The sequence below is a fragment of the Notamacropus eugenii genome, chromosome 3, assembly GCF_028372415.1.
Source record: "Notamacropus eugenii isolate mMacEug1 chromosome 3, mMacEug1.pri_v2, whole genome shotgun sequence".
In the NCBI taxonomy this organism is placed as follows: domain Eukaryota; kingdom Metazoa; phylum Chordata; class Mammalia; order Diprotodontia; family Macropodidae; genus Notamacropus; species Notamacropus eugenii.
Window position 1 is genome coordinate 147,158,038 of NC_092874.1, and position 15,060 is coordinate 147,173,097.

A 15,060-nucleotide genomic window follows, 5' to 3' on the forward strand; every position below is an offset into this window, starting at 1 on the left:
GAATTTTTCCTTTAAAATTACATTCAGAATATTCTCAATGGTTGTGATTTTTCTTCCCTTGATTGCATTTTTTTTTAATGACCAAAAGTAATTTGAAGCTAAATGTGATGAATAATGTCAACCTGTATTATAAAGCTGGAAAACCAGAAAATATAAAGAGTAATATACGTTAACCTCTAATTTCCCAAAATTCCATTGACTTCCTGTAAGTTCACCTTTGGGGAAGTTTGATACTTATAATGTTTGTCTCCAGGTTTCTTTGCTCAACTTGGGCCTTCCTTAGTGACTGTTTTCAGATAAACATGAAGTGTGAGGGCAGAGACTTATTTTCTTGCATGGTTCACAACTGGCTCTGAAGGTAATTACACAAGAGGAAAATATATTTTCTGCAGCAGCACCAGCATAAGTATACATCCTCCAAAGGTGCTTTGTTGAGCAGTACTCATTTGAGTGTATATAATAAGATTTGGTATATTTATTTAAAGATCAGTCTCAATACATATTATTGTCCAGCTTCATTTGAATATTCCTCTTCAAATATGGCAGTCATATTTTACATTGTTTTGGGAATGTGCTGACATGGAGAACAGATATTTACATAGAAGGTGAGGGAAAGGGGAGTTTTTAAGCATCAAATGTTTTAAGTACTCAATCTCTACTTGGAAAACTTACATTCTAAATATGAATGAAGATTTTTTTTCGAAGTACAATAATCAAATCATTCTTGGCTCTTACAATCTGGTTTTAAACTATGAAATTTTATTAAATGATATAAATGTTAATACTATAAAATACTCATGAAAATACATTATTTATTATTACAGGGGTTTTTTCTCTTTTTAATCTTTTTCCCTTTCTCTCATTTCACAGCGATGGCAAGCCGGCAAGTAGACATTGCAACTCAAGGCTGGTTCATTGGTCTGATGTGTGCTGTCGCTCTTCTCATCTTAATTTTGCTGATTGTCTGTTTCATCAGAAGAAACAAGGGTGGCAAATATCCAGGTAAAAGAAGACATACCTGTTGCCAACCTATAGTTGCATTATTATACCTTAAAAACCATGATCAGTTCATTAATTGTAAAGGAGTGGTGCCTATGTCCTCCTAAAGCCAGTATTTCAAAACTTTTCTTTTGGCCCGACGTGTGCAACAAAAGTAGAAATATTTTCAAGAGAAAGAACAAGTTTTTGTGAGTGTGTTCACAAAATGTCAGTAGCCCCATCTCCTAGTGCTCTGAATACCTATGAAGTTTTAAGGAGCAGTGTGGAATGCCTGTCAGCATTTACATAGTCTCTTGAGATAAGGGTTGTTTATTTCTCTTTGTATAAGACATACTCCAATAAATCCTCCCTGTAACTTCCCTGACCAAAACACTATGGCATAGTAGGCAGAATATTGTATTTGGAATCAAGATCTTTTGTCAAAACTCATATACTTTCAAGTTGCATGACCTTAATCAAGGTCGCTTAACCTGTCTTGGCCTCTGTTCTTTGTCTGCTAAAGGGGGGAACTAGAGTAGATCGTGTCTAAGGTCTTTTCCAGTTCTAAATCTGGGGACCTATTACTCCTCCCTCACCACCATTCCATACTACAGCTTTTGTATTATATTATTATTCCATTCTGTAGCTCCTTGAGCCTAAGGACTGGCTTATTTTTTTTTAATTTGTAACCTCAGTGCTTAGCATGATTCCTGGTACATAGCAGGCACTTAATAAATGCTTTGTATCCAACCATTCATTCCTAAAGTCCTGCTCTGATACCTCTTTGTGGTATAGAAGTGACCTTGGATTGTTAAAGGTTATGCTAACTTGGCACGTTCCAATAAATTAGAAAGATTTTGAGTCAAACAAAAAGCCTAACAGATGGAGTTTCTGGGTAATTAATAATTTACTAATTAGGCTAGCAAATAATCAATAAAGTGATGGTCAGTGGTCTCCCTCAATAACCAAAGACAAAACCATAGGGATCTCTGAATGTTTAAATACCTTTGGAAAAGGAGGTGCCCCTGACAGGGAAAACCAACCCTAACTGGTAAACAATTAATGAGGGAGTAGACATATTAATGAAGAGGTGGGCTAAAAGTCTTCAAGTCCTCCTGCTGAGAATGTGCCTTGATCAGATGAGACTCATCTGCCTCCAGTAATCTGGTCAAAGGAATCCACCTCTACCCAGACCAGTCTGGTTAATTTTCTCCTTCATAAGCTGTTACTCTAAATTCTAATGGAGGGTTCCAAGGATAGGGGCTTATTTCCTAAGGGCAAGAATTCACCTAGATTAGATTCTGTTTGTAAGGTTTCTAGTTGAGTGGGGTTCTGTCCAATGTACCTGGAGGATTTAGGCAATCTCTATCAACAATGTACTTCAGAGACTGACTAAAGGACCCACAAGGGCTGGTCTCTAAATGAGAAAATAGAAAGGAAAAACCTCAAAGGAAAATAACTGGTTATTAATATAATAGAAAAATAATTATTTCTCTCAATTTCAAGTATGATCTTAATAAAGGACCATATCTGTAAGTCTGAGGACCACCCCAGAAAAATTCAGAGGCTCATTACCAGAGAATCACCACCCCATATTGGAGTTTTGGGTTGCATCAACTCATAAATATTGTCTAATAAATTATGATGCATTTGTGATCTGCATTGGTAGAGAGAGTAACCATGGCAATGAAATCACAGATTACATCTAAAAGGTTTAATGGTTTTGAAGGGCCCTACATGTTTTCCAAATTTGAGTGACAGTTATGTGGCCAAATCTTCAAAGTGCTAAATTTCTAAATATGAACTATTAATCAGGTGAGAGCATGTGAGAAAGACTAAATATAAACCCTGTAGAAACTTTAAATATTTTCCTTCATTGTGAATCATAAGGAACATAAGACTCCCACATTAAGTGAAACCTTTCCACAAAAACGCATATGTTTAGATGTTACCAAGTGTTCATTTTTTAAGCTCCCCCATAATATCTGGAAAATAAAAGTATGCTTACTGCCAACTGCTGTATACCTTGAGAATCTACTACATACTAAAAATGATTATGATGCTAACACTAGGAAATCAAAAGTACCAAGATGACTAAAAATCTTGAACAGGGAGATGCCAGCCTCAACGGTTAATGATGCCATTTTGAATATTTTAGTCAAAGAAAAAGAAGATGCACATGCTGATCCGGAAATTCAGCCTATGAAGGAAGACGATGGAACTTTTGGAGAATACAGGTTAGTACCTGCTATGCATCTTTATTTTTATATTTTCTGTCAGTTAGACACTCTAATTAAGAACCCACAATAGAAAATTGTTCTTTGCCTAGAAAGTTTCCTTCTTAACATTTGGCACTTTTCTCAAATATTAAGTATAAATTTAGTTTGGAAAATATGTAAATTCCAAGTTCCGTACTGTTAAAAAGTATTTCTGCTCTTTGTGAAATGTTTCTATTTTTGAGGGGGCTTAAAGGTAGGGTATTGATGGAAGACATAGCTCCATAGAAGTCCATTGGTATCCCTTCTTATTTCTGCAAGCTATTTGACACTGTTTATTCCTGGAGCCTTGTGATCACCTTGTTCCTTCCCACTACCTTGGAGTTAATGAGTTATTTTTTTTATAGTAAAAGGGGTAAAAGAACTATGTGCTTGGAGAGCCCTCATTCAGTACAAAGTTGGGGTACAAAATAAAAAATGTTTCTCTCCCCTTTTCTACTTTTTTGTTATAGAGATGGTCAAGAATACAGTTCCATAAACTGAACACTCCAAAGACATGATTACACAGGCTAATTCAGTATCCCCTAGCAATTCCTTCCCTTCTCCTCCATATACCTGGTATGTAGATGTCCCCTCCACCACCATACACATACTTAACCTAATGTGAAGGAAGGAATAATATTCTTGGGACTTGGAAATACCCTTGCTTCCCCTCCTGGAAGAATAGCTGTACCCAAATACCCTTCTTTTGCAAAGTTTAATTTAAAAACCAAACAACTGCTTTTACTTGCCAAGAGAAGTGTAATTCATTTGTAAGAATTTGCATCTCAATAAAATATCAATTTTAGCCTTAAATGAAAACCCCAGAAATAATTTTTGCTTTTTAAAAAGTATTTAATCTGTGTTAAGAGCATACACATGTCAGATGTATAGTGGAAAAGTGTTGTTTTTTTTTTTTTACCTGAAAAAATTTTATATGGCAAGATCTTTTACCAAGAACATTCTAAATTGGTGATCAAAGGATAGGATTTTTAAAAAAAGAACTGTGACTAGGCCACAAAGTTGGCTTAAAGGAGCAACCAAGAAACTGCAGTCAATCTTTCTCCCAAGCCACCAGTACTGCTTTCTACACAGGCTCCATGTGATAACCCGTGTAATTCTCCATTTTATTGTGTTCTCCAGTGGTGTGTGCTACCATAGACAGTATTATGGAACCTTTGCTATTTTGATTTTTTTTTTAAAAATGCCAAGAGATTTTAAAAATAATTCCAGCCAATTCACCTGGCAAAACTCATCTGATCTGGGACATTTTGTGGGGGGGGGGGGGGGTGGCAATAAATAAATAGGTATCATTGAGTTAACATGTGTTTATTAGTGCCTTCTATATACCCGGCACAGTGCTAGGGACTGGGGGTACAAGTAGAAAGGAAATTATCCCTACTCTTAAGGAGTTTAATTATAATCATAAAAAGGCATTCCAGCATAAAGCTGAAAAGTGACACAAAGATCAAACAATATATATAGACGATATAGAAAGAGCCTTTGTGATCTTTGAATTGAACTTAATTTTTAAAAAATATAACAGCTATATCTATGCCCACTCCATTAGCCATATACTCATAACTAGAATGTTGTATAGATTCTCAATGGTTAAACTTCTTATGACCCTGTAGGCAGTATTTTATCTACCAGAGTTTTAACGATTTAATCGTGGTGGGGTTCCATCATTAAGGAAATGCATTCATTCCATATATCCCACAGCAGAATAAAACTAATCTGCTATTTATGCAAATATGTTCTTGTCCAGATACATTTTAAATAAAGAATAATGACTTTGTTAGGCTTGTCTCAGTGCAGAACTGAGGAGGGTATCCATTTCTATAACAGGTGAAAATTTTAGTAGTTCAAAAATGTTTTTGCATTATATTTATATAATGCATTATGTATTATGGCCTTTTTACTCTGTCTCTGTAGGCCTCTTAATTTAGGATAGGAGAAATAACCTGTAAATAACTGTGAACTTTATACTCTGGCACTGAAATTTTTTTCATACCAAAAGAAAAAGCCAATTGTGAATGCCAAAGGACAGTTTTCATTTTATTTGTATGGGTAATATGGTACATTGACTAATTTTGGAAAATTTGCCCATTCATAGTCCTTATTTTGGTTATTTCTTTTTTTAATATCATTAGGGGTAAATGTGCTCCCAAAGAAGATCAAAAACTTCACATATAGACTGGGGGCAGAGCTTTCACTGAGTTGTCTAAACAGTTTTCCCCACATTTTGAGATATTTTGTTTCTAATTCCCAGCGCCCTGCCTCTCTTAGTTCTGATTTTTCTCTGCAGCAAAAACTTCTTACTAAATTTTCTCAAAATTTCATAAAAAAAAAAACTAAATTTTTTGAGAAAAGTGCATATATAGTAATGGTTGAGGAGTTAACAAACTCTTATTAAATTTCTTCAAATATTTCTCCAAAATGAGGCTAAAATTTCATGAGACTTGCAAATAACCAGCAAAGGTGATGGGCTTACCAAATTCTTACTAAATTTCTTCATATTTGCTCAAAAGAAAACTTAAAATTTCATGAGATAAGCAAAGATATGGCAAAGATGAAGGAGTTAACAAACATATTCAAATTCAAGCTAGGATGTGTGTGATGATTTAGTGACCTTAGTACATGAACCCTCAAACCTGTCCATTTGAATAACTTTTCTAGCATATAATAATGACCTTATATAAGTCTCTAGATGTCCCCTCACTTGAAGCAGGTGATAGCTTATCCCAGGTAAATGGTCCACAATGCTGATTCCATCTGTTTTACTGAATGTGTCCTTCTCTCCTTCCCTGTTCCGAAAAGTGACCATCAACTACCTTGGCAATGATCTTTAAAATTCACTTTCTGCACAGGTTATTTGGTCTAAAATAGGTCCCCTGTTGTCTTATTTATCCTGCTAGAGCTATGCCTCATTATCTTCTGAAAGTTAATATTACTTTTGTATGCTTGTCAAATAAATGATTGACCATTTTATCAGTGCTTTTCTGCATACAGCTTCTTATCTGCTTGGTTCTGTTTAAATATTCTTGGGCTTTCATGCAATGAATCTGACACTTGGGCTGCTGCTCCATTTTGACTTCTTCAACAACCATTTGCTATCAAAGCTTTGTGAACCCAAAATCTATTTTAGAACCGGCCCGAAAGGAGTGCTGACCTTTCTTCTCACTATACCAACACACTGTTGGATTTACATCTGGCTTACCAGTGGTGATTGAAGGGATAACGCAGATGAATCAAAGGGAGTGTGGTCCTGCTCAGTCTACTTCCTCATCACTTCTAATGTTTTGGGATTCCAAAGTGATGGATAGCAATGCAATGCTAATGCTGGCATAACCATAGTGCTAAAATCATGAGTGTTTGCAGCCATCTGGTCACGTGCCCTTGGCTCAAAGTTAATTCATATGTGATAGATTTGCAAAACACTTCAAAGAGGGTCATTTTGTGCATATATATGTATATACGTATGTATGTAGTTTCTCAGTCAAGGAAAGTTATATTTCTTGATTTCTTAAGTAGTAAACCAAAACTTTATAAATGAAGCAGAAGCACTTATCACATATGTGATTACATTGTTTGCTCTGTAGGGTCCTAAGGGAGTTACAGTTCTGATAAGTGTCTTAGATTTTTTTTAATAATTGTTTAATTTGTCAAATGAAGATTGTAAATTCACAAGGACAAGTCCACAAGCAAAATCACTTGCAAAAACCATCCACCAGTCATTGCAGCTTCATGACTGTTTTTTAGACCTCAGTGACGCTGCTCAGAACTTTACCCTTTGACTGATTCTGCCATCATGTAACGTGTTTAAAAGACTGTTTTGATGCCACATTTCATGAAAAAGAATATTCCAGAATTTGCTCATTTATTTATTATTAATTTTTGACAACATGTCAAAATTCCATTCCTTTCCCTGGATCCCCAGGATCTCTTTCATACTTTGCACCCCCAGGGAGCAGTGAACATGACACTTTTCATTAGACTCATGCTTTCCTATCTCTAAATCATAGGATGCTGACCATGCCAGGAGGCACAAAGTCAAAGCTTCTATCAAGACAAGAAATTTTTTAGGGAATTCAATCTTCCTTTATTCCTTCTAGTCCAAGGAGGGCCAACAGCTCCCTGGGTAATTCAACTCTTGGCCAGCCAGAGTGTAGTTTACAAGGTGCAAAAAGAGGGAAGGAGGGACTTCCCATGGCTAAATTTGTTTTTGTACACGCTGCCACCACCTACCCTTGCTCTGATACCGCCTCCATGCAGGTACCTCTGTGGAAATCTGCAGTTCTCTTTGTTTATTTCTTTGATTATACAGACATTAGAATCTGCCTCCTTTCTAGCATATAGAAAATCAGAGAAACAATGCAGCCAACTGTGTAAGTATTTTTTCATTCTTTAGATTGATCTTTTGTTAAAACCAAAATAAACCTAGATCAAAAGTCGTACCATCAATGGCCGATTGAAGTCATCATCTGCTACATTAACCCAAACTCTCGTTGTATGAATCCCGTAATTCCTGCAACTAGGGGGGCCCTTGTCACACATTCATCAAGGCTTACTATATGAGATGAAGATGCTTGTTATGTGGGATGGGGCAATCACATGATCCAATTGAGGAAATAAATGTATTCAGTAGAATTCCTTAGGATGGATATTTGTTTTTTCTTAAGGAGACAAGGTAATACAGGAAATGGTCGGTCACTTTGGCTATATAAGAGAGTAACTAGGACATGAGATTCAGGAAGCATCCCAACACATTCTCCACTACTGCTGAGTTTCACTCAGTAGGCACTTGCTGAGCATGCCCCACTGTGTATACATAACAATATCTCCCTGAAATTAATTATTTAGGTCATGGGGAGGAAAAAATATAGACCATAGCTTTGCTGTAATGTTCTAGTGAGTTTTTATATAGCAGAACTGCCTTGTCAGCAAATTCAGTAACAAAATCCCTCTAGATGGAAATCACTTTAAATCAAAGTCCGCTGAATGGCAAACAACGTTATAATAAATTTCCAGTGCAAGAGAAGATATGCTTCAAAGGAATGAGGCATTCCTCAGGGAGTGCTTCCTGGACTGATACACTCTGCATCTTCGTAGTCAGTCTTCATGAGTTGTTCTGTGCAGAATAGCAGAATAATAGAAATTCTACCCAGGGAAATAACACATATAAAAGCAGTAGGCAGAATGCAGTGCTGCACAAATACAAAGTGCCATTATTGCTATTATCATTATTAATTATAGTATATGTGAGCATAAAATGAATAAATATATAAGGTAAAATTACTAACAGATAGCTTTTATCAGAAACAAGCCTTACTGAAACGTTTGAACCCATTCATCTAGCACATTGCTAGAACATTTTAAAGAGGATCCACATTTTTTAACTGAACAAAGCTTTAAAATTGCCCTTCCTTCTTCCAGAATGAGAAATTGTGATGTTTTTTCTACTGTATAACCAATTTTCCTCCTTTACAGGTTATGAATATTCTTAATGAATGAATTAATGAATAAAGCATGTACTAAGTACTTCCTGTGGGCAAAGCACTATGCTAAGCATGAGAGATACAAACAGAAAGGCAGGACAGCCCTTCTCTTATGGAGCTCATATTCTAATGAGACAATAATACATATGGAAGGTTTCGACTGCAAGTCAATTCCATTTCTTAATATAATGTGCTATGGATTATTTCAGCATAAAAGAAATTTTAATCATTGAAGCACTGGGGATGTTAAACATTAATACTTAATTCTCCTGTTCATGAAATGAATTTTCCATTTAATTAATTAATAATTTATTTCTCACTTGTAGAGCCCAGAGCTAGACAGTAGAGGATAGCCAAGTTGGACCATGATTTTGAAATAGCCTCTCCTCCAATTTCCAAATACACATTTATGCTGAAGAGGAGACTTTCAAAATATGACGACAAATTACTTCTTGCCAAGTTACTCCTTGGGTAGTTAAAGAAGGGAAAGGCAAAGATTAGTATGTTGTTCCAATCTTCAGACTTGTAACCTCTCACATTCTCTACCAAGAATACAAAATTCACACTCAACAAAGGTTTTTGCTTTGTTCGTCTAAGAGTTATTTCTTGAATAGAATCTCTCTAGCCTACTTCTAATTCTTGAAGTAAGCTGGGATTCTTTTCTGTTGCTCAAACCTTGGGCCCCTTCTCTCTTGGTCTACCTCTTCCTTTTGAATAAGAATTATATTAGAATGGAGGTTTTTAGAAGTCAGTAGAGGAATCTATACTTCTTATCTGATAGATTTCTTTTCCTCCTTCCTTTTCAGATTAAATTCACCTTCCCTTGTATAGATGCACATATTTCTGGCAGAGTAAAAAAGAGAAATCAAGACGATTCATAGAATTTGGAGGGTGGAGTCTACAGTTAGGAGCTGGGAGAGGAGTCATGCAAAGAAATGAATATATAATAGAGATGAAAAAACATAATGATGATTTCTTTGGTGCACTAAATGAGCCCACCATCAGTTAATTTCAACAAGACATTTGACAAATTCTCCTGTGTAATTTTTGTGGACAAGATGGTGAAATGTGGACTTATAACTGGTGTAGCAAGCATATCCTGATATTCTTTATTCATAGATTAATATCAATCTGAAGGGAAATCTCTAAGGGCATGCCATAGGCCTCTGTACTTGTCCCAGTCCCCTTCAATATTTTTATCAAAAACCTGAATGAAGAAATAGAAGCCATGCTTATCAATTTACAGATAATAAAAAGTATGGGGAGCTCAAGATTCAAAAGGATCTAAAAAGACTAAAGTGATGCCACCCCCCAAAAACAACAATTATAAGATGAAATATATCAGGAATCAATATTAAGGCCTGTAATTACTTTCAGAATATAAATTTCATTATTATGGAATTAGAGACACCTGACATTAAGACAGTAAAAATAATATGTAGGGGACAGAGGGACATGGGAGTATTAAACTGCTGGTTCAACATAAGCCAATTGTATGATTTGGCTACTAAAAAATCCAATGCAAACAGACTATATTAATAGAAGCATAATGTCCAGATCTAGGGTGGCAATAACCCCATCGTATGCTGCAGTGTCAGGTGACAGCTGGAGCAACATGTCTTAGAATTGGACACTCATGGAATAGAATGGTGATCTGGAAACTATGTTTTATGAGGAGCAGTTGAAGGCATTAGCAATGTTAACCAGAAGATAATTGACAGGAAAAATCAGTTGTCTCCACATATTTGAAGGACTACATTAGAAGAATTAGACATGTCATATAATAGAATATGATTGATGGCCAAAAGTTATAGGCAGACAGATAACAATTCATTATAAGCAGACATTTTCTAACAAAGCTGTCCGTACAAGGAAATGCCTTGCCAACTGAGCTCCCCTTTATCAGGAGCGTCCAGACAAAAGCTGGATGACTATCTGTCAGAGATTCCACATAAGAGATTCTCACCATGGTTGGATACAGATGACTTCTAACATTCCTTCCTACTTGAAGACTTTATGATGCTTCCCTAAGTACTAGAACTGGTTTTTCGGGAAAGAATCTGGTTCAATAATATTACACCAACTAAAATCATTGCATTACAGAAAGATTTTCTTCTCAAACATTGCAGAATGTTATAGATTTATTTAAACCTCAGATTCCCATCAGAACCAAATGATATAAAGGGAAGGTGCTTATAAGCATATGTGGTTTGGGGGCAGCAAATGAGGATTGGAAGGAAAGGAACAGTCTGTTTTTAAAGGTTCCTTTTTTTTTTTTTTGAATTTTCTACAATTTCACTCTCAACATTCAAAATATGTCAACGTGAGAGTAATTTGACAGAATTAACGCTCAACCCAAATTATATCTTTCCAGTTTAATGAATCTTTACCTCCATTAACTGGCATTCTCGTAGGAAAAAAATTACTGTACACTTTCAGGATATGGATTTTGCTTTTCTTCTTAGGCTATTTTCATTTGTTTCTTCTGCACCCTTTTAATGGAATATGTAGGTCTCTTGAAAGGTAAGGTTGAAGTTTGTTAGCCTGGCCTGCATTCTATAACCAAAATGATTTGAAATGCAACACTTTGCTTCCTTCTTCTAGATCAGAAAAAGTCAATATTTTTCATTTAACCAAATTCATTCTTCATTCATGTTCAAGGAAACCAAGAGATTAAAAGGTTTAACAGACTAACCCCACTCCTATCATAAGCTTTTTTCCTCCCACCTTGGGAATCAAAATAGTGGTTTCTCAGTGACATTTCAACTCCCTTCTTATTTAATGCTTGCCATTATTTCTAAATTGCTTTCAAATTTGGGATTAAATCTCTCATTGAAAGGAACATTCACCAAAGGCAGTTCATTCTCTACTGCAGAGCTCATATTTAAACCATCACTGTACCTGATTTCCATGACAACCACATCATATTAATTTGGTGGCTAGGTTTGGCTAGGGGACTTCAAGACTTCATAAGCTTTGACATAATCTGCATGCACATGCCCTTTTGTTTATTAGCTTCAAAAATGAATCTACACAAAGATAAGTTTTAACTGCAGTGTTTTGCTGTCTTGTTTTTCCTCCTCCAGTGATGCAGAGGACCATAAACCTTTAAAAAAGGGAAGTCGAACGCCTTCAGACAGGACTGTGAAAAAGGAAGATAGTGATGATAGTTTGGTTGACTATGGAGAAGGGGTAAATGGCCAGTTCAATGAGGATGGTTCCTTTATTGGACAATACAGTGGTAAGAAAGAGAAAGAACCGGCAGAAGGAAATGAAAGTTCTGAGGCACCTTCTCCTGTCAATGCCATGAACTCCTTTGTTTAACCTTAAAATTTACTGCAGATACACCCGTATTCTACATGATGTTTTTTTTAAGCACTTGTATGTCAGCCTTCTCACACTGTGAACATGTAGGTAGAAAAGCTACTTTCTACTGTATGTTTATACTATGAGACAGATAGATCAAACATTTACACAAATGAATAACTCAGTAAAAGTGGTATGTTAGTGTCAATTGGAGTACAAAATACAGACTTTTCGTTCAAAATGCATATCTTTAAAAAATTTCTTCAGAACTGACAAATAATAAAACAACTGATAATGTTATTTCCTGGTGAAGATATAGTACAATGCATGAAAAATGCTACCACATTTACAGACAAACCTGTATATGTTATTAAAACAGGGTTTGATATTTTGTAATGCAGTCCTTGGCTGAATCCCTAGATATGAATTCCGTTTTCATTGTCAAGAGTGTTATTGTAGTATTATCTAGAACTTCAATGTCTTTGTGGACATTGTTGTGAAATTGGTAACTTAATGTCTAGCTGTCATAAGTCTTCTTGCAAGACAATTAGGAACAGTATATACAATATAGAATTGCTACATGAGTGAAGTATGACACTTGCATTTGCTTACCGAGACTTTTCTTACCTTCCCTTTGCCCCTGTTCCTTTATTGCCTTCTTAATCTATCGAGTATTACAGCATACAGTGTTCTGTTTTTTATGCCGTCTAGACGGTGGATTGTTTAGGCAAAAACAACATGCTTTTCAATGCATTTTGAAATCAGTACAGTCCTGAAGCAAATTGAAAGCAAACCGTTAAAAAATTTCTTCAAACAAATAAAAAATAAATTCCAGAAAACACAGAGCAAAATACATTCAGTGCCTTCATACAATATGCATTCCATAATACGCTGCCCTGCTAAAATCAGTTGATGCAGTAAAAGCGGATCAGTGGAATACTGTCACTGCCAAAAAAAAGAAAAGCACCTTTTTAAACAACCTAGAAGCAATGAAAACACAATTTCAAAGGCATAAAAGTACTATGTGTTTTGAGGGTTTGTTTCTTGAGAATTGAAAGAAAAGCTTCACAACCAATCAGAGCACCTATCATGATTCCACAACCTTACACGGTTTTCCAAAAACAAAATTAAAAAAAAACCAATCAAATTCAGCTAGGGAAGCAGGAGATCAACTTGGTGGCAAAACATCAACAAAAGCAATCTGTTTGCTCCAAAAGACTATGATAACCATGCCAACAGCTGTACATGATCCTTTACTTGACCCAGGTGGCAGCTTTTGAAACTATATATAGCATTAAACAATGTGTATATAAATTGTTATGGACAACTTCAGAATCTGAAAACTCTGACAAGTGCTAATAAGGCCTAGTGGTTAAAGGATTACATTTATCAGTTTCAAAAAACACAAAAACAGCATTCTCTCACATTCATGAACTCTATCAAATGGTGTACCTCCAAATATGAAATTTTATAACAACCTATGGTTGAAGGAATGCTCAGTTTCATTTGCCAATAAATTGGTTTCTCATAACTTGCATCAAGTTTAATTTTAAGTAAAGCTTTTTATATGTAGATATTTTGTTGAATTTGTAAATACACTTAAAGTGTAGATGCTATATGCTTATAGGTGTTACATACAAATAAACACAATCAAAATGTTTATGTTGTACTGTGTAAGAAGTATGATAGCCGGTGGAGTGCATGGGACTTGAAAGCATCTACTTATACATCTTTAATTTTCCTTTTATTTTTTTTGCTGTGAAACAAATAGTGAACTGTTTAATGTATCAACAGGAGGTTTCTAGATAAAATCTTCAGAGCTAATGCCTGTGGAGTACAATAGGCCTTAGTCATCTAGCCGCTTTTATGTGTGTAGGTAAAGCACAGACTGAAGGAATCCCAAATGAAGATGGCCACATATTCTTTCATAGCACTGCATTTGCTTCTCCCAAATCAGCTTTCATACTGATACTCAAAAAAAAGACAAAAAAAGGACCAGATTGACCAGAGAGCACAAAAATAAAAGTTACTATTGATTTATCAATGTTCTTAGTAACAGAAGGAAAACAAGTACAATTTTTACTCTTCTGTAATGGTAGATGCTAAATTTATCTGTGCATGAAAGGGTCACTTCTGTAATAGTGCAACAGATTTTGTAATTAAAAAATTAAATGTGGTTTAAAATTTCCATTCTTGGTTGTCATTTATCAAGTTCCTTGTTGAACCTGCCTGACTCTCAGGGAGTCTGTGATGACCTCCAATAACCGGATCCCTGACTTGTAAATCTGTGTGAAACCTCAGGTGTTCTAAGAACTAAATTTCTTATGCTCTGGACCTATTCTCCATGATCCCTGACTGTTATGGTTTCCAAACACTGACTCTCCACCTCTACTTCCTTCATTCTTTGGATAAACACCTGAATTTTGGACTTAATTCAAGTAATGGTATTAGCCTATCATGCGTCATTCACTTTCCTTTATCTTCCCCTCTCCCCCCAAAAAGACTGATTTACCTGTGTTCAGCCTACCTTCCAACTTTCACTTCTGTAGTATCATCCATCCAAAACCCAGTCCTTTAGCCTCACTTATGTATTCTGCCATTTAACTTTCTCTTAACTTTGGGATATTTGTCTGGTCTCCCAATCACACCTCAACCTTCTGCCTCAACCTGGTGTACCCACTGCTCAAACTCCAAGTTCTGACTCTCTACGTTGGACTCAATTTCCAAATTCCCTTGTAGCTCTAAAATGTTGTCTAATCTAATCTGTGAACATCAGTTAAATATATAATGAAACCTAAAATGGACATCTACAAGGATATAACTCTGATGAATTATCTTCAGACAGGCAGATGAGGGCACTCTCTCTCCAGCCTTCATCTTCCCTTTCCTCCACTCTGGTCCACAACAGCAGTCTTGAAACGAAGGAACTGCTAATGCAGTTTCTCATAGTAGGAACATGTTTTTGAAAGTGAGCCATGTCCACATTATCAAGACACAGAGAAATTTTAGGCATCACCAGCAGA

The 15,060-nt window shown here is 35.7% G+C and overlaps 1 protein-coding gene across 12 annotated transcripts in view; it reads left to right on the forward strand.

The window, feature by feature from the left end:
* NRCAM (neuronal cell adhesion molecule) overlaps nt 1–14,225 on the forward strand; it is a 322,289-nt gene extending 308,064 nt beyond the window's left edge. For 10 of the 12 annotated variants that reach the window (XM_072653036.1, XM_072653033.1, XM_072653044.1 and 7 more), the window contains 3 exons: nt 871–1,002; nt 3,137–3,215; nt 11,818–14,225. In XM_072653036.1, coding sequence (XP_072509137.1) covers nt 871–1,002; nt 3,137–3,215; nt 11,818–12,055 — 449 coding nt within the window. In that variant the 3' untranslated portion in view covers nt 12,056–14,225. Of the gene's footprint in view, nt 1–870; nt 1,003–3,136; nt 3,216–11,196; nt 11,255–11,817 lie in introns of all 12 variants that reach the window. The other 2 variants (XM_072653042.1, XM_072653043.1) reach the window with 1 other exon arrangement.
* The last annotated feature ends 835 nt before the right edge of the window (nt 14,226–15,060 follow it).